This window comes from Vipera berus (genome assembly GCF_964194415.1).
Source record: "Vipera berus genome assembly, chromosome: 2".
NCBI classification, from domain to species: Eukaryota; Metazoa; Chordata; class Lepidosauria; order Squamata; family Viperidae; genus Vipera; species Vipera berus.
In genome coordinates, this window is record NC_138203.1 from 49862576 (window position 1) to 49883603 (window position 21028).

A 21028-nucleotide genomic window follows, 5' to 3' on the forward strand; every position below is an offset into this window, starting at 1 on the left:
TGCACGCCTACAAACCTAATGTTATCATATATCACTCCTTTTTCTTATTAGTCCACATTAATTGCTAGCCATTCATTTTTTATCCTATCTCTATTTCACCCTACAAAACTATTAAGCACTCCACTCCCATGATGTTCAAATAATCTTTATACTTTTAACAGGATAGAGGGCCAATTTGGCGTAGTGCTTGAGGCATCAAACTAGAAACCATGAGTTCTAGTCTCACCTTAGTGACAAAGTGGGTTGGGTGACCTTGGACCAAGCACTTTCTCTCAGCCCTAGGAAGGAGGCAATGGCAAAGCACTTCTGGAAAAACTTGACAAGAAAACTTTAGGGACTTGTCAGGCAGTCTCCAAGAAACAGACATGATATGGAAGAAAACAAAAATATAAACTGCCCTTGCATCCATGTTACAAAGCAGCAAAAACATAATGCTATCCATAGCTATTTGCACTTCTTTTAACAAACATTCATTCCTTACAATGGACCACATACTTCTTGCAGTCTTCCTACCTACATTTGTACATCTTTTTCCACCTTTAGTCAATTTTCTGCCAAGGTAAACAATGTACTTGTTCCGTTCTTTTGCCGTTTATTTATAACTTGCCATTGATCACATCATTATATATTATGCACTGTTTTAGTCTTTTATACATTAATTTTCAGATTTATACTCTTCATTTCTCACCAAGAACGGTGTCATTTGATTGCAAAAGTACATGTATATTCATAGCCCCAACCATCAGACTGTGATCTCACCTTATATATTAATCTATAAGTACATTAAATAATCTCAAAAATTAACAATAAATAATTCTCATCTATTGGAACATTAAATAATAATTTCAGACTTCACTATCCTACTCCCTCTCAATGCTGAGTCACTTGCATCCAGCAACCAACTTTCAATTTGCATTTATGCAAAAATTCCAAAATTCAATTCTGTTCACTTCATCGGGTTTTTTTTTCTAAATAAACATCCCTGATTTTCTCTTAGAAATATGGAAATATGGTTGAAGCATCAGCAATGAGTGAACATGCAGGTGTTTTTTTTACTATATTAAATGTTTGGTTATATTATTAAATTTTAACAGTGGCATTCTGGGAATAGCTATGGATGATTTTGACATCAAAGTTCTGGATATAGAAACAAGAAAAATTGTGAGAAAATATTCGGGACACCAAGGGCAGATAAATGACATGGTAAGTTTTTAACTGTAAATTATAAACAGTATGAAAATGATGTCTTTCCAGAAGTGATCTAGATTTTGCTGTTTTTAAGTTAACACTAAGCATAATGCTTGTGAAAGTTCTCTGTATTTCTATATAGAAGCATGAAGGTATAATAGCTACTAGAACGATTTGTCATATTTGTCAAATAACACATTTATATGCAAATCTATTGAATATGTCTTTATTTAACACAGTGTTCAACTTTCCATTATATTGGAATGAGCTCTTAATTTCTATTGGAAAAAAAGATTTGGCAAAAATTTTAAACCATTAAATGCAGGGCAAGACATGCTTAAAAAGATCTCTGCAGACCTCAGAAAAGGGATTGTTGATGTTTCAAAGACAAGCTACCATCCACCCATGTTCTTACACTCCAGAGGTTGCAAAAATACCAAGAATAGTAGCCAGTGATCTGCAGACCACCCTTGCACTTCTTGATAATAACACTGAACAATGTTCTGTAAGGGAGAACACTAAGGAAAATTTCACTTTTCTCTTGGAAACAGCATTGCTCTCTGCCTTGAATTTGCCAGTGAGCATCTGGATGTTCCAAGCTATTGGAATGATGTTCTGTGAGCAGATGAGACAAATGTAGATTTTTTTTTGGCATTAATGAGAAACTTTATGTTTGGAGAAAATGAACCAAGGGTTGCAGTAAAAGAACCTCATCGTAGCCATGAAGCAAGATTGTGAGAGTATCATGCTTTGCAGTCTCAAAATACAGGTGGCTTGCAGTTTTTGAGGAAACAACTGAGTCTGAATTATGTCAGCTGGTTCTGCTGAAAAAGGTCAGGGCATCCATGAGATGAAGCTTAAATAAATACATCACAACATCAGTCCTTAAAGACACACGTAAATCTACAGCATAATTGTTGAAACAGAAAAAATAAATCATTTTGCAATGACCAAATTGTGACATGATCTGAAATGAGGAGTTCATGCAAGTCAGCCCTAAATGAGTGAATTGAAACAGTTCTATAAAGAAGAATAGGCCAAAATTCTTCCAAAATTGGTCAACAAGTACTGGAAATGTTAAAGATATCCGGCTCTAATTCTAAATTGTTTGCCTACTTTTTCAAACAGTGACAGTGAATTTTGGCTCAATGGGTTAAAACATGAAATGATTCAGTACAGTGGTTTTGGCGGGGGGGGGGGGTATCTGTTTATCCAGAATTATTTATTAAAATGATTTAGATGGAGCTCAAAGTACGTTGTAGGTTATGATATTGTAAGACTACAATAGTTCTAAAGAATTCACAAACTTTCCCTTATTGCTATAGATATAAAACTGGTGAAGTCCATATTTTTGCCAGCCATATTAAGGTAGTGGGCTAAGTCAGGGGTCCCCAACCCCTGGTCTGTGGACCAATACCAAGCCGCGGCATGCCAGCAACCAGGCCAGGCTGCACAAACAAAGCCCCATCCGTGGGATGCAGGCAGCACATAAAACCACGCCCCCTTCGGTCCACAGAAAAACCTCTCTCCACGTAACCGGTCCCTGGTGCCCAAAAGGTTGGGAACCTCTGGGTTAAGCCATATGTATAATTACAGAGACTACTATTAGCATCACCAGTCTTTTCTGTGTAGTTTTGTGCCTTTTGTATTTTCTTCTCATTACACAATCTGATCTACTTCAGGACTATCAACACAGTGGAAAGTTTAAATAGGTGGATCAGCCAGTGATCCTCACACTGGAACTTGAGGAAGACATTGCATTCAATTGCAAGTAGTCTTCATATTACAACCATTCATTTGACAATCTGTAAAGCACTTCCAGCCATTGTGAAATATAGCCATGTGATTGTGATCTAGGTGCTTAGCAACTTGTTCGCATTTACAACCGGTTGCAAAGCACTCTATGATCATGTGATCACCATTTGCAATATTCTGTGTCAGCTTCTCCATAAAGTCAGTGAGGAAGCTGACTGGGAAGGTAGCAAGCTAAGAGGACTCTTGTATTTGGCTAAAAGAACTATCCAGGGCTTGAATTGCTCCAGCAGGCAGTCAGGACTGAATTGCAGCAGACAGATGTTTGAGAGCAAAAAGGTACCTGCTGGAGAAATTCCACTCCACATAGGTGTGAAACTGTCCAGTAGGCAGCCCTTTCACTCTTAAAGAATGTTCTTCCGAAGAATTTCAATTCTGTGTAGAGCTGAAATCTTTCAGCAGGCATCTCTTTCACTCCAACTACTTCACAACCCAGGAGATTGCTTAATAACTGCAACCGGAAGTGCTAGGATTATGCCTGTTGAATGAAGCTATCATGTGACGTCTCAATTATTGCTTTGCTCAATCACCGAGAATCTAGTCCCAATTGTGGTTGTACATCAAGGACTTCCTCTACTGGTTAAGAAAATGGAATGAAAAAGAAATTCACCACAGTTAACGCCATTGAAAGATTATAGAGACAGTAAAGAATCTAGCTTTATCTAAAGATTTGCCTGAAAAAAATAACACATAAAGAATTTATCCAAGCCAAAATGTTGACTTCGTGTTTGCATTCAAGGTTCATTAAAGGTTTCAAAGGGTTAGGTGTTCTAAGTTCAGTCAAGCATGATTCAGTACAAAGAGAACAGCCGGAACTCTAGATTAATGAGTTGAAAATATAAATGGTACAAATATCTTTCTAACAATAGAGCAGCAAGCCTTAGTATAAAAAAATGGGACTTTTTAAAAATATTGTAATATTGTTAATGAACAATTTGTTCTGGTTCCAAACTAGATCAATTATAAGACACACCGTTATAAGTTTGATTCGAACTAAATTAATTTTATCAATGAAAAGGCCACTGTTACCCAATAAAAGTTTAATTATAATTTTTTGTAGACTTTCAGTCCTGATGGCCGTTGGCTAATAACTGCATCAATGGATTGTACCATTAGGACTTGGGATCTACCATCTGGATGGTAAGTAAACTTACATATTACCTCTGTATATTGTATCATATTTTCAGGATTGAAATAACAAAAGTTTTTGATTTTGAAAGATGTAGCAAAGTAAGTTGTTTTATTTTGTACAGTGTTAAGAAAACTATAAATAAAGGCCAGGAATAGCTGCTAATGGATCTGACATCCAAAACGTGCTTCAGAATATATGGGAATTTGAATGCAGCATCAACAGTTATATAAAATAAATGATGACATGGTATAATATGTCATACGTTGTTGTTCATTTGAGGTTGTATTTACCTACTTTTAAGAACTGCTAGGACCAGATTTTTACTATGACCCGATACATAAAATCATAGAACTCAAAGAGGGTGTACTTCCTTTTTCACATGACTGCATGTGCAAAAGCTGATAGCATGTATTCCAGGGATAATATTCCTTCTCTGTATTCTGTACTGAAATATTTCTTGCAAATAGAATTTTCAAGTTTAATAGTAAAATATTTTATTACATTTTTGCAACTGCTGTAAGTTAATTACCCTGTATCAAATGCATTATCAATATAGTGTATAGATCCAGAAAAAGATAGCAAACAATTTGGCACTATTAAAGCAGGAAGTACATGATATGCACAATCACGTTTCTGACAGATCTCATTTCACATACAATAATTACTTGATTCATATCAAAATTGATGTCAGTAAAAGATGTTATCAAAAGGACTGTTTAACTTCCAGATGTGTAGAAATGATACAACATTCAAATCTTTTTTTAAAAAAATATTGTTTTTTTCCCATACATTCAATCATATTTATTCAACAAACGTGCTGTCTGAGTTTACATTCACTAATACATATTCCTAATCCTTTATTCTTTCCTCTAGCCATCAATAAAATAAGTCCCAAGTTTGGTAATATTCCGGTTTTTTTCCTTTCAGTGTCATAGTCAGTCTATCCATCTCTGCGCATTCTAGTATTTTTTTAAATTATTTCTTCATCTGTTAGTATTCCTTCATTTTTCCAATATTGCGCGAGTATAATTCTTGCCACTGTTGTAACATGCAAAATCAAATATATACTTTGTTTATCAGTCTTTTCTGGCATTATACCTAATAAAAAAAGTTCAGGTTTAAAATCTACGTGTTCTCCCAACATCTTTTCTAGCCAACTATGTATCTTTTCCCAATAACTCTTACTTTGTCACGTGTCCACCACACATGATAATAAGTACCTGACTTATCTTTACATTTCCAACATCTATCTGACATGTTTTTGAACATTTTTGCTAGTCTTGCTGGTGGCAAGTGCCATCCATAAAACATTTTATATAAATTTTCTTTGTAGGAAGTTGACATTGTCAGTTTATAATTTCTTTCTCATAGTTTTTGCCATTTTTCTAATTCTATACTGTATCCAATTTTTTTCCACCCATCTTATCATTGTTTCTTTAACTTGTTCGCTTTCCATTTTCAAATGAATGAACCTTTATTGTCAAAGTACAACCATGTATACATTGAGATTGGCTGAGTCTCCCTTCGTGCCCCCACCCCCAACTTACACTGACACAAACCCTCCATACACCATGTGAGCTAATTGCACAACACATCGGCCTCGCAAGTCAATTATGCATAAAGTTTATAAAATTATTTCCCATTCAAAAGCCTAACAGCCCATGGATAAAAGCCGTTCTTCAGCCTGTTGGTACGGCTGGCTATACTCTTATATCTCCTACCCGATGGTAGGAGAGTAAAGAGATACCGTCCAGGGTGTGAGTCATCCCTGAGAATTTTCCTCACTCTTCCAAGGCAGCGAGCCCTGGCGATGTCATCCAGTGGTGTCAGGGGACAGCCCACAATGTCTTGTGCTGTGCTCACCACCCTCTGTAATACTTTCCTATCCATGGCTGTCAGACCAGCATAAGGTAAAGGTTCCCCCGCACATGCGTGCTAGTCGTTTCCAACTCTAGGGGCCAGTGCTCATCTCCGTTTCAAAGCCGAAGAGCCAGCGCTTGTCCAAGGACGTCTCCGTGGTCATGTGGCTGGCATGACTAGATGCCAAAGGCGCACGGAACGCTGTTACCTTCCCTCCGTAGTGGTCCCTATTTTTCTACTTGCATTTTTACGTGCTTTCGAACTGCTAGGTTGGCAGAAGCTGGAACGAGTAACAGGTGCTCACTCTGTTACGCGGCACTCGGGATTCGACCTGCCAAACTGCCGACCTTCTGATCGACAAGCTCAGCGTCGAGGACGCTCTCTATAGTAGACCAGTAAAAGAGGGTCATAAGCCGTTGTTCTACCCTGTTCTTCTGCAAGACCCTGACAAAGTGAAGTCTTTGTTGGGCCTTTCTGGCCACCTGGGTTGTATTAACTTTCCAGGTCAGATCTTCACAGAGGTAGACTCCCAGAAATTTAAAGGAGGAAACTCTCTCCACACAGTCCTCCCCGATGTAAAGTGGGGCAGGTTCCTCCTTTTTTCTCCGGAAGTCTAGCACCATCTCTTTCGTCTTGCCGATGTTCAGGTGCAAGTTGGATAGTTTTTGTACCTCCACCCTGTATGCTGTCTCATCCCCACCTGTAATAAGACCCACCACGGTAGTATCATCTGCGAACCTAATTATCGCAGTAGATGGGTCAGATGATACACAGTCATATGTGTACAAAGAGTACAGGTAGGGGCTAAGCACACAGCCCTGTGGCAAGCCGGTGCAAAGCTTCAGGGGGTGGACAAAGCAGACCCGACCCTCACTGTTTGTAACCGGTCCCTAAGAAAGTCTTGAATCCAATCGCAGATCGAGGCGGAAAATTTCAAGTCAGTCAGCTTGTCGATGAAAATGTTGTTGAAAGCTGAGCTATAATCAACAAAAAGCATCCTGACATAGCTTCCAGATTTCTCAAGATGACTTGCTACAGAGTGTAAAGCAGTAGCTTTGGCATCATCTGTCGAAATCCAGTGGGAGGCATGTCCAGAGATGTTGGAGAACCAGTCTTTCGAAGTATTTCATGACTACAGACGTTAATGCAACAGGTCTGTAGTCATTCAGGCACTCAACTGCAGTTTTCTTGGGGACTGGGACAAAGTTATAAAAATTCAAAGTTATAAAAAATATACATTTTCTTAATTAGTTTCTCATCAGAAGTTAACATCTTATCAAACACAGTTTGTTCCTTATAAAATCCATACACTTTAATATCTTTATCATATCTAGCTTGCATTTGTAATTGTGCCCACCATGATAAATTGATACCCTGATTTTCCATTTCTTGTTTAGATTTTAAATTCCCTTCAGAGTTTAGAATATCTGTATTTGTCCAGATTTTTTCAGAGTCCACTAAATTTTGATGTACAAATGCTTCCATTGTTGACAACCACCCTGGAATTTTCAAATATATTTTACATTTTATTTTTTCCCATGTTGTTAATAATGCATTTCTTATATGGTCATTTTTGAAGTATTTATGAATTTTATTTTTCCCGTACCATAAAAAAGTGTGCCACCCCAATTGTAAATCATGCCCCTTTTGTTTCTAAGAGTTGTCCATTCTTTTACCCATGTTAGCACTGATGCTTGATAATATAAAACCCACTCTGGTAAACCAAGACTTCCATTTTCCTTGGCATCTTGTAACATTTTCATCTTAATTCTAGCTTTCTTTCCTTGCCAAATTTCAAGATTAATGAAATTAGATCTTAAAAAACATTTTTCTCAAGTTTTATAGGTATTGTTTGGAATAAAAAGTACTTGTTTTTTTTCCTTTTATTAAAGCAGTCAATTTAGCCATCTTTGTTAACTCCATCAGTGAACCTGTATTGTATTCGGCCATTGGATGTATTGTGCATCCAATTAAGATTTGAATGTTTAGAATATTTTTATACAGGTTCACTGATGGAGTTAACAGACATAGCTAAATTGACTGCTTTGATAAAAGAAAAAAAACACAAGTACTTTTGTTTCTACTTGGAAACTGCTTCTGGACTTTGTGCTTGAGGTGGAAAAAAATGAAACTTTGATTTTGGATTTTACTGATTACATAAATCTGTTGTTATAGAAATGGCTAGTTTATACTATTATGTAAAAGTGAAAAGTTTTAACAAAAAAGCTTCTTTCAACATGTAAAAAACAAGAAAAAGGTTAAGGAAATGATTGGTCCATTAGTGGGAGACAGTGGCAAGAAGGTGACAAGCAACAGGGAGAAAGCAGAACTACTTAACTCGTTTTTTGCATCTGTCTTTACACAAAGGGAAAAAACAGTCCAACCTATCAAAAACAGTACCTTAAAAACAGATTAGAAACACAAGTTAAGATAGGCAAGAAAATGGTAAGTGAGTACCTGTCCAGCCTAGACAAGTTCAAATCACCAGGACCAGATGGACTACACTCCAAGGTTATCAAGGAACTGGCAGATGTGATCTCAGAACCACTGAACTATATCTTTCAAAGATCCTGGAACGATGGGGAACTATCAGAGGACTAGAAAAGAGCTGATGTTGTTCCCATCTTCAAAAAGGGGGGAAAATGGTTCCAGGAAACTATAGACCTATCAGCCTGACCTCAATACCTTGGAAGATTCTGGAAAAGAAAATCAAGCAACAGATAAGCAAACACCGAGAGGCAAACAAAGTCATTATGAAAACTCAATGTGGGTTTGTCAAAAACAGATCATGCCAGACCAATCTTATTGCTTTATTTGACTAGGTGACAAAATTAGTGGACCAGGGGAATGCTGTGGATATAATTTATTTGGACTTCAGTAAAGCATTTGATAAAGGAGACTACAACCTACTAATTGATAGGATAGAAAAATGTGGGTTAGACAGCATCACCACCAGATGGATTTGTAGCTGGCTGACCGGTCGTATTCAGTGTGTGGTCCTCAATGGAAGTGCATCTACATGGAGGAAAGTGTGTATTGGGGTGCCCCAGGGCTCTTTTCTGGGCCCAGTGCTCTTCAACATCTTCATCAGCGATTTGGATGAGGGGATAGATGGGGAACTCATCAAATTTGCAGACAACACCAAGCTGGCAGGAATAGCCAACACTCCAGAAGATAGGCTTAAGATATAGAAGGATCTTGACAAACTTGAACATTGGGCGCTATCTAACAAAATGAAATTGAGTGGTGAAAAAAGTAAAGTTCTACATTTAGGCAAGAAAAACCAAATACACAGATATAGTACAGGTGGTACCTTGCTCAATAGTAGTAACTGTGAGAGGGATCTCAGAGTCCTAGTGGACAATCACTTAGATACGAGCCAGCAGTGTGCTGCAGCTGCCAAAAAAGCCAACAGTGCTAGGCTGCATTAACAGAGGGATAGAATCAAGATCACGTGAAGTATTAATACCACTTTACAATGCCTTGGTCAGGCCACACTTGGAACACTGCATCCACTTTTGGTCACCACAATGTAAAAAATATGTTGAGACTCTAGAAAAAGTACAGAGAAGAACAACAAAAGATGATTAGTGGAGTGGAGGCTAAAACATATAAGGAACGGTTGCTGGAATTGGGTATGTCTAGTTTAATGAAGAGAAGGATGAGGGGTGACATGATAGCAGTGTTCCAATATCTCAGGGGTTGCCTCAAAGAAGAGAGAGTCAAGCTATTCTCCAAAGCACCTGAAGGCAATACAAGAAGTAAGAATGGAAACTAACCAAAGTGAGAAGCGACCTAGAATTAAAGAGGAATTTCCTGACAGTTAGAACAATTAATCAGTGGAACTATCTGCCTCCAGAAGTTGTGAATATTCCAACACTGGAAGTTTTTAAGAGGAGACTGGATAGCCATTTGTCTGAAATGGTATAGGGTTTCCTGCCTGAGCAGGGGGTTGGACTAGATGACCTCCAAGGTCCCTTCCAACTTTATTGTTGTTGTTGTTATTAAAGTTGAGGTTCGAGGTTACTTATTCTACTGAACCAAAGGGAGTCAGAAGTCAATGCCTTTAATTTATTTTTCCCTTCTCTACACTTTTCTCTTCCCTTTTCCCTCCCCTACTTTTCTTATTATTTGCTTTGTTTTTGTATTTTATATTATAAACTAATAAAAAGGAACAACTGTTGAATAAGAAAAAAAAGAATAAGAAAAAATACAATACAGGTTCACCAAGGACACTTGGTACAAAGCAAATATATAATTAATCTTCAAGGCTAAATTAAGTTATCCTTACCAAAAAGGAATTATCCTTTCTGGCAACTATGCAACACACAAGCAAAACACAAATGATTAAAGGAAAATCACATTTAGAAGACACAAGTTCAGATCAGAAAGAAAATGTTTAACAGAAAATAAAATAAATGCTACAGTTAGACTAACACTGCAGGTTTCTCATAGGCTACCACATATTCTTCTTTAGCATTTTGAATCTAGAAGAGACATGAGAAGGATGATTTTTAAACTAGACAGTTCTCAAAAGACATCAGATAGGTAATATTGGAATGATAGATGCTTATATTTAGAAAGTTATTTTAATATGAAATTAAATGAAAGCAATGATTTATGAAGAAAAGTATAAATTTTGAAAGGTTAAATTTTAAAGAAGGTGTGAGATCTTTCGTAATGATCTTTTGAGCATGAAAAAAGATGACAAGAGAATATGGATATTTGCTTGCTTACTTAACTCTCAAAGGTCTTGGTTAGATGTACCAAATATCCCCCTACTAAATCTGTTATTTTGTTAAAATTCAGCTATCAGCAGTACAAATGGAAACAAGTTGGGGAGATGTTTGAACAACCTTAGATTGGCAAGGTCAACCCTGAATCCTTTTATAGTTGTATTTTATTCATGACAAACTTTTATTTAGGCAGACATTGAGCCAAATTGGGGATGTGGTTTAGGAAGGATGAAGTAGATCTTACTGCTTAATGTAGCTCTGGGCTATTGGCTGAGTTCCCAGGAAATAAACTTTCTTTTTACAGCAAAGCATCCATATCTATTCCAGATAGCTATCATCCTCCATCTCAGATTTGGTAGCTGGAAAAAAAGGGGGAGAGTAGGTTGAGAGAATGTGTGTGTGTGTGTGTGTGTGTGTGTGTGTGTGTGTGTGTGTGTTCAGGGCCTGTTCTTTTTTAATATTGATATGAACAGCTTTGAAAGACAGTGTTTGAAAAGTGGAAAAAAAGAACAGATTTATTTTCATGCATTATCTACTATGTGAATGGATTTATTTATTTTTTTGCAGCCTGGTTGATTGTTTCCTACTAGATTCAGCAGCAGTAAGCATTACTATGTCTCCGACTGGAGACTTCCTTGCTTCCTGTCATGTAGATGACCTTGGAATTTACTTGTGGTAAGTTCATCAGTATCAGATTAAATTACTTTGCAGTTCTGTTTTTAAACGATTTGACTATTTCTATTCTGTGGACTGTTCCATGTTACAATTATGTGATGATTTCTCCCTTTTAAAAAGTGCTTTCTAGTGTGCAGTTTCTACCAATCAGATAAGTATGGTAGGACCATTTTCCTAATGTAACTGAAATGTAAAGACTTTCATCTTTAAGAAATATCTGGAGTATAGACATTTATTTCTTTTTTGTACATCTAGTATCTGTCCCGGGGTTTTGAAAGATGGTCAGTATACTGATTCAATATTGTAGTTTATTTGTTAGAAATTTAGACTAAATTTGCAATTTTAAGTTTCATGCAGTTAGCTGGCAAAGCTTGTACTTAGGCTGCTAAAGTAAAGCCTAGAGTTTTTTTCTCTAATAATACTGAACTTTAACCAGCTCCTTGTGGTATTATTATTATTCATCAGCCTTAATAGCCAGATGTTTAGATTTGATTTGGCATTTTTAGCTATCAAGTCCTTCCCAAGGACCTGCGATAAAGAGATGATGTTGCTTGGTGGTGTTAAAGATATTGTCACAGGATATCTGTTCCAAGTAAAGCTGCTTTTCGCAATGAACTATTATTATTATCATTATCATTATTATTATTTCTTGCTTTTTAAATTTTCTTTCTAGGTCTAACCGTTCCCTGTTTTCACTTGTTTCCTTGCGTCCTCTTCCATCTGATTATGAGCCTTCTGTTGTAACACTTCCTGGTACCTGTTCAACTGAAGGTAGTACATGTAGAGAGAGGCCTTGAAATAATTTCAGAGACTCACATTAACAAAATATATAATATTTTGGAATTTCTTGTTGAACATCACATTAATATAATTTGGGACATATATACTGTATTTCTATTTATTTTGATAGCAGGATCTAGGTAAATTGTTAGCTTAAACTTTTACAACAGCAAAAACTTTATTAAAAGTTTTTGTTTAGTAAAACAATATATTCACTGGAAAATCAGGAGTCATTTGTGTTACTAGCAATGCTGCATTTGAAATCTTATTTAGGAAGTAGTCAACAATAGTAAGCCTTAGAATGTTTCTTAGCTTGAATGGCAGTGGGCTTAATTAAAGATTTATTATTTTAATCTTTCCCTTTTAAGTAGAATAGAGCAAATAACAATGTAAAATCTTTATAATTACACTAATTATAATTATCAGATTAAAAGGTTGTCAAAAATTGATAGCCCAGCACTGATTTAAAATATCTAATAAATTATTACAGTGCAAAGCCATGGTCTTATAATCTAAAATTCATTGATATAAGACAGTATTTCTCAATGTCAACAACTTCAAGAGCTATGGAAATCAATTCCCAGAATTTCCCATCCAGCATGGCTGGCTGGGGAATTCTGGGAATTGACTTCCACACATCTAGGTATATTGGTGAAAATAGTGATAATGGGATAGAATTGGACAATCAGGCATATTGTTTGTGTAGATCCACAACCCTGGCAAAATAAGTCTTATCCAGTTAATTTTAGCCGCAAATGATGAATTTCAGGGAAGACTTTTGTTGTGTTGTATTAAAGATTGGAATATACATTCTTAGCCATTGTCTGGATTGGTGTTTGGTAATATATGTTTTTCTTTTACAATTGAAAGTTGAAGATGTTACAGAAGAGGATGAAACAAATGATGAAATGATACAATATGAATCTCCACAACAGCTGGGAGAAACAATTGTGACTCTTTCGTTGCTGCCAGAATCTAGATGGAAAAACTTGCTCAGTTTAGATATTATTAAGGTACCCATTTCATGACTTGTATATAAAGTTACTAGGAGTTGTTTCTATTACTGTAAGACATTTATTTTAATAAACTGTCAGTATTTTCACTTACAAGGTAGTAATGTCCCTCAAATGTAATCATACATAGAGTTGGACCAAAAAAATTCATTTTTCCCCAAAACAGAAAAGATAGAATACCTATTAAGAAAGTATTATTTGCCATAGGAATACTTTTTTGTCTCAGCCTCACAGCCAGTTATGAGATAATGTGCCAGTGCAATTAAAAAAAAATTTAACTGGCATAGTGAAGCAGAATTAAATACCTTCTTATATTCATAAAAAGGTAAAGGTTCCCCCGCACATGCGTGCTAGTCGTTTCCGACTCTAGGGGCCGGTGCTCATCTCCGTTTCAAAGCCGAAGAGCCAGCGCTTGCCGAGGACGTCTCCGTGGTCATGTGGCCAGCATGACTAGACGCCAAAGGCGCACGGAACGCTGTTACCTTCCCACCGTAGTGGTCCCTATTTTTCTACTTGCATTTTTACATGCTTTCAAACTGCTAGGTTGGCAGAAGCTGGGACGAGTAACAGGCACTCACTCTGTTACGCGGCACTTGGAATTCGACCCGCCAAACTGCCGACTTTCTGATCGACAAGCTCAGCGTCCTAACCCACTGAGCCACCGCGTCCCTTGTTCTTGTATTCATACACTTCACTAAATCATAATATTTTTGCAAATGTAATAGTAACAGTTCCAAAATACTGATAACTCATTTTGATATATGATTATTCTGTATGTAATGTTTTAAATGGGTTTTCAGTGTTTTTAATAGCAAGGAAGTTAATAACTTCGCTTGTTAATATAAGTAATAATAGTATGATTGTGAATATTGGATTTCCATAAAGATGTGACAATGATGATGTGATAATTCCCATTCACAGCAAAAGAATAAGCCCAAAGAGCCACCAAAAGTACCAAAATCTGCACCATTCTTCATTCCCACTGTTCCTGGTCTTATACCACAGTTTGCTTCTGTTGAGCATGAAAGTGATGGACAGCAGGTAAAAAGAGAATTGATTGTACAAAAACATTTTTGCCTTTTTCCCTCAGAGTTCCTAAGTGTCTCAGAACTGTTTCTGGTATAAGCTTAACCATATCTTCCTGTTAGCCATGTGAGTTTTAAGTGCTATATCAGGGGTAACTTGCACTACCTGATCTTGGTGCATCCTGTATTTTTTCAGTTCTAGTCACTTGTACCTTTAGTATATGTTAACAGCATAATTTTTGAATATTAAATGTGGGGCTAATATTTAAAGCAGATGTTTTATGCTCCATTTGAGTCCTTTGTCAGTGGTAAAATTTCCTTGACCTTTCCCTTGCTCTATAATCTTTGTATTTTTCTTCAGAATAGTGATGATGAGATAGAAGCCAACCACTAATATTATGTTAATGAATTACAACAGTAAAAGGGGCCGGTTTCACAATAACTTTAGCATAATTCATTCATATCATTGTAGTGCCCCCAAAGCTGAGCTCTTCTGTTGTTTTGGATTCGTGTCCTTCCTCATACATAACTCTCAAAATCTGTTCTGAATATGGGAGGGGAACACTTGAGCAGAAGGAGGAAAAATATTCATCTGTAGGAACTGCTTTGTGATGATTCCTAATTTATGTTTTTAAACATTCCATCAAAATATCTTTACACTTGAATGTACTTATAAGTGATGTGATTTTTTTTTAAATTCCAGTCAAAAGTGGTAAATCTTGGAATATTGGCTCAAAAATCTGAGTTCTACTTGCAGCTTGAAGAAGCATTAAAAAGTAGCAACTGTAAGTTTTCATATGAAATGACAGTGTACTTGATGGTAGTTCTAACTCTGAGAGCTTAAGCACTGGAGACAAATTCCCTGTGTTGGCCAATCACACTTAGCCAATAAATAACTATATTGATACAAAAATGTAGAAGGAAAGTATTATATTTTCAAGTGGCATTAATTAATATATTTTAACTAACTAGGGTCATTATTATATTGCACCATGTTGAGTCCTTTTTATTCTACTGTATATCATTCTGATGATGCTTACATAATTATGAGCATTTGTTATGTGTCAGTGCAATGTCTTATTGTGTAAATGTATATCAATAATTTTGGTACCGTATGGTCATACTCCTTTGCAACTTCATATCTACCTGTCTGTCTGTTCATCTATCTACCCATTGTTCTGTGTATCGTGAGACTGCAGTTCATGTCCCCCACATACACGGGGAGCCAAAAGTGCACCGGCTTGCAAAATGCAAGAAGGGATGGGACTGAACATGCCAGTGAGAGAAAGGTTTGGATAGGAATGTGAGAAATCTGCACAGATCACGTATTTCAGATAATGACCTAGAACACAATCCGTGTGTGTGGTAAAACTAAGGGTGACGAGGTGCTATTCAGCCCTAGAGGTACTTTGGTGTTGTGTTTCTCCATTGACAGAATATCAAATAGTGTCTAGAGAAATAAATACGACTTTTTCATTGTTAATTTTGTGTTGGTAGGTGTGTTCTCTGTATTATGTCCTACAACCCTTCCCCCAAAAACTCAAGAATTTTGGAATGGCTTGCCTCTTGGAAATAGGATTTTTATTTTTATTTTCTTGCAAAAACAATGTGAAAACTAATCCAGATGAAGTAAGTGTTCTGGGAGAGAAGCAAAACCACAGATTAAAATTAAATATGATAGAGTTTCTGTGATATCTAGAATAAAATTGTGGGCACTCCATCACTGGAGATTTTTAAAAAGAGGCTAGACAATCACTTGTCTCAGATGGTATAGGTTCTCCTGCTTGAGCAGGGGGCTGGACTAGAAGACCTCCAGGGTCCCTTCCAGTTCTATTCTATTCTATTCTATTCTATTCTATTCTATTCTATTCTATTCTATTCTATTCTATTCTATTCTATTATCTAGAATATGTTCTACACTTCACCATTGTTTAATGTTTTTACAGATAAGTCTCCATTGAATATTCTGAAGGACATGGGACCATCTAATATTGAGACAGAACTGAGAGGCTTGTCACCAGATGGCGGTGGCTCTATTGAGGTGATGCAGAGTTTCCTAAGAATGATTGAAGCAATGCTGAATACAAAGTGTGACTTTGAATTAGCTCAGGCATACCTTGCCTTGTTTCTAAAGGTAAATACATCTTTGAATATACAGCTTTTACTTTACTGGGAAGTGTTTGAAGAAGAAGAAGAAAAAATAGGGATTTTATTTATTTATGCACAGTACTTATATAGCATTTTCTTATAATAGATCATTCTGGGTAGCTAATAATTAAAAATGCAAATAGTTTAAATTAAAATTATTAACAAACTGAAAACTTAAAAGATCTGGCCTTTTCCTTTTTTTCCAATAGTGTTTTCCACATATATTTTTTAATTTGTTATAAGCTCATTTGTACATTGCTTATTCACAAGACTGTAGGCAATTTACAGTTATAAAAATAAAATTGATGTATCAGCTTGGTGGATGGCATTGGTGAAATTTCTACCAATGTCGTCCATCTAAGTGGATATTTCTACATCAGAGGCCTTGCAGAAGAAACCATTTGTACATGTGTCTTAAATGTTAGCAAGATTGGGCCATCCTAACCTGAGAGACTTGCTACTTTTTTTATCTTTTTGCATCTTTCAAACCTCTGCCCCCTGATTTCTCAAGAGGGAAGTGCAGTTGTCTCTTCCAGCTGTTTCATAGATTCCACCTCAAGCAAATGGTCACAACAGTAGTTAGAAAAGGTCATGAAGACTTTGAACAAAGATCAACTTGATTTAATTCCAAAAGGCTAATGACAATCAATGCCGCTGTAGTTTCCAAGTTGTCTTCAAAGGCAGCCCTTTGTTGAATGAATTGAAGTAGTCTAACCAAAAGGTAGCAAAAGCATGACCCACCTTATTCAGTACTTCCTGAACCCAAAAAGGTCACAATTATAGGACAAGCTGAAGCTGTTTGAAGATTATCCTTGAAATAGCCTTTGTGTATTGCTTTAGTGGAAGCCACAAATCCAAAAGAACACTCCCTGCCCCAGACTGCACACCTACTCCTTCACAAGAAGTACAACCCCATCAAGAACAACAGATAGCATATCTAAGGGCTACCACATTGACAGCAATTCTTCCTCGCTGTGATTCTGTCAGTGTTCTGCTTCATCCAGTTCTCACAACTCTCAGACACAAGGCCAAAACTTCTGGGTTAGAGATGCATAACTAATAACACCTCACTTCACATCAAGAGAAAACCTTTCCCAAAGATTCATGTTAAATTCTGTGAAGGAGAAGGTCAAGCCATCAGCATCATGTACTGGCATGCCCAATGGCCTGACCTCTTCCCCAAAAATTCTAAATGGAACCACCCACTTAGGAAGGAATGGAACCATTGCAGAATAGTGCCTCTAATACACAACCTTTGCAAACAATTAAAAAATGATAATATAGTCACTATCAGATGCTGCTGAAAGATCTTTTAGGACAGAGGTCCCCAACCCCCGATCCATGGACCAGTACTGGGCTGTGGCATTCCAGCAACTGGTCTGCACAAAAAAGCAAAGCCCCATCCGCGAGATGCAGGCAGCACACAAAACCATGCACCCTCTGGTCTGCGGAAAAACCTCTCTCCATGGAATCGGTCCCTGGTGCCCAAAAGGTTGGGGACCTTCTTTTAGGGCAAGCAACAGAATCCCATTGCTGTCCAAGTACTATCAGAGCAGCCAGTGTCATTTCCATCCCATGCCCAGACATGAATTGTAACTATTGTGTTTAGTGCAGAACCCTTTTATGTTACACATTATTATAAACAAGGATTGAGCAATTTTAAATAGCATTTAGCATTATCTGCAGTACTGCTACTTCCCAGATGCCTTGTTGTGTGCATTAATGCTCCTTGATAGATAAAATGGGACATGCTTAGATTTTAATGTGATTTATGAAAGATTTGCATCCTCTTGAGGAGAGCTGACAAGTTTATTAGCTAATGCAGGCACAGTGATGTAATAGCTTTCTCAAACAGTAGATCAATTTGCTTATTTTTATCCTGTTAATGCCATTTAAATGAACTTACGTTTTTTTGTTCTTTTTTTAGTTGCATTTTAAAATCATTTGTTCTGAGCCTACTTTGTTGGCAGAAGTATCCAAGCTGTCAAACCAACTTGAAGAAATCTGGATTCATTTGCAGACTCTATTCAACCAAAGCATTTGCATTTTAAATTACATTAAGACAGCTCTCTTATAAAGTACCTTTTGTTCTGTGAAATTCAAGATGTTGAATCCTTAATTTCTTGTATAAGTATATCTAATAATGGGTGTTGTACATCAGTTTTTAAAATATTATCAGTATAATTTGAGTTTTTATTCAAATTGAAATATAAATCTAGTATCTTCATAAACTAATAATGGGCAAAATTAATAGTACAGGGTTAATAAAATACTTAAAAGAAGTATAGTACAGAAAAATATTCATTATGCAAAAATGAAACAAAAGGTTCATGAATGTTTTGGAATTCTTTTCTGTGAAGAGAACTATCGTAGTGATATGAATGGGGACCAGTGAGAGCCCTTTGAAACTGGGATAAAAATGGAAGTGAAAATGTGAGTGCTTGAATGTTGAAAAACATTTTTTTAAACAATTAAACATAAAAGTAGCAGAATTTTTGAACTGCAAAGTTCACATCAGGCTAACTCTTACCATATTCCAATATAGACACGCTCACATATTTACATTCACACATATATACAGAGACGATGCACATACAAAATTCTAATTGTATTACAGCAGAAATTTGAGACAATTTTCTTTGTCCCAAAGTGGTAGATAGATCTACAGTAGAACAATTGTACCATTATTAAAATATTACTCTACAATCTCTGTATTAAAGTTGATTTTAAACCACTCACTTTGTGGATGAACAATCTCACCAAATTTTAAGACTTACTTTTTCTCAATCTCCTATTTTTTAAATGTCCTCCTGCTGAAGAGTTTGGGATAATTCAGAGCTTGTACACATTTGTGCATTTTAGTTGGGTCTTAATAATTTTGGCTTTTGTATGGACCACCACAGCTATGATTAATTTTATCTAAAGTTTATATATTCCTTGATTTTAATTCAGTACATATTTGTAACTTTAAAGTGCTCGTTTATCACATTAACAATGGAAAGTATTTCTTCCACTCTTCAAGGTGCTGCCCTGAAGGAAAGAGCCTTGAGGGTGGCACCTGGAAGATAAGACTTCTGAATGGTCTTGTTTTGACTGTGACCTTACCTTGACAGGGAAGCAGACTTTGTTGAGGAAAAACTAGTACTGTCTATAGTTGCAGAGAAGCGCATATATTGGGTATATATTGGAATCTAAAATTTTGCGGGTGTTTTGAAGGGGGGCTATTTTCTCTCTCCACAAACTAATTAAGACTTAATCTGGGAACCCAGGCATGCTCTGCACACTGCAAAAGCATCTCCATACAGGATGGGATTCAGATAGATTTTTCAGATAGGATGTTATGATTCAGCTCACCAGGGGCCCCCAAATCCCCGATGCAGCTTATATTAACCAAGTGTATCTGCCAAGAAGTGTTTATTGTGGCACCATCCTATTTGCACAATCTTAGAAAAAGTGTCTCTTAAAATGAGTAAGGGGTAGTTCTTGTAAAAAAATTAGGCCAACAAAATGTACATATGTTCAATTCATTCCCTAAAGTGTTTTATAGGATAAGTGCAAACAAAATTACTCATATTTACTCCCTGGCACCCTAAACACAACACATCCCCACATATCCAAACAATTTGTAGAGTTTCCCTGGCTTCCAGCCTTACACTAACTCAAGGTTTGTGGGGAAAAGATTGGTCTTGACACCTTTTCAGAAACTTTGTAGGCTGCAAGAATAGCCTTCAGGGATGAGAGGAAGAGCAGCAACAAAGCTAGTGGCCAGGTAAAAGAAATCAGGCTAGGGTAGAAATAAAATGTGAGAAAATGCCTTAGACTTTCCATCCTAATTCTCACAAATATAAAGGGGGAGGGGGAGGAAGAGAATTCAGATTTACAAGATTGTTATTGTAACGATATAATAATGATACTAATATTGACAGCTTTGGTTTTCTAATCTGCTGAACCTCAAAGGACTGACAGAAGGCCAGGAGGGTGGGGATCTCAGGAGGATGTTCCACAGGGCGGAGGGAATTACCAAGATGAGGTGCTGTCTATTCAGCATTCAGATTCTTTCATCACATTTAAATCTTCACTAATCCTCTTGGTCTTTAAACACATATCTGATGGAAACCAGATATATCTGCCATGGTTATGCATAAATAGAAATATTTGAACCACATGCATATATAATTTTATATTTAAAAAGTTCTCTTCTGATCTTATGAGCAGTATGTATTCCTCAAATTCAGGCCGTTTTCCCCATGTTTTGCCAATAAGTCAACATATTCATGTCATTGCACTGAAGAAACTCATAAGACAGCTATATTGGTGACATAGTAGAACCATTTAAATAGGTATGAGATTCAAAATTCTAGCAGTGCATTACAGGCTCTGGTCTTAGAACTACAAATATACTGCAATACTGTTAAGCTACAGTAGCTTACATTAGCTATATATCCTAATTAGCTATGCTAGCTACATACAATAAAGAGTACCACTAGGAGGCCTAAACAGCCCCAGGTTCAGCCGAGCTTGAAAGGCCTCAGCTACCAAAACTGAAACTGATTACAAGTTTAGTATAATAAATGTCATCTTACTGTTTCTAGATGTATGGCAATTTTTCTTTTTAAATGCAGAAAAATGCATGTTGCAGAAATTTAAAAACAAAAATTA

General features: G+C 36.5%; 1 protein-coding gene across 1 annotated transcript in view; it reads left to right on the forward strand.

Moving 5' to 3' along the window:
• The window catches only part of WDR36 (WD repeat domain 36), a 39221-nt gene extending 20570 nt beyond the window's left edge, over positions 1-18651 (forward strand). The window contains exons 15-23 of the mRNA XM_081321923.1: positions 1095-1203; positions 4061-4140; positions 11296-11403; positions 12077-12174; positions 13054-13196; positions 14118-14237; positions 14925-15006; positions 16168-16355; positions 18297-18651. Coding sequence (XP_081178049.1) covers positions 1095-1203; positions 4061-4140; positions 11296-11403; positions 12077-12174; positions 13054-13196; positions 14118-14237; positions 14925-15006; positions 16168-16355; positions 18297-18446 — 1078 coding nt within the window. The 3' untranslated portion in view covers positions 18447-18651. The remainder of the gene's footprint in view (positions 1-1094; positions 1204-4060; positions 4141-11295; positions 11404-12076; positions 12175-13053; positions 13197-14117; positions 14238-14924; positions 15007-16167; positions 16356-18296) is intronic.
• Positions 18652-21028: the final 2377 nt, after the last annotated feature.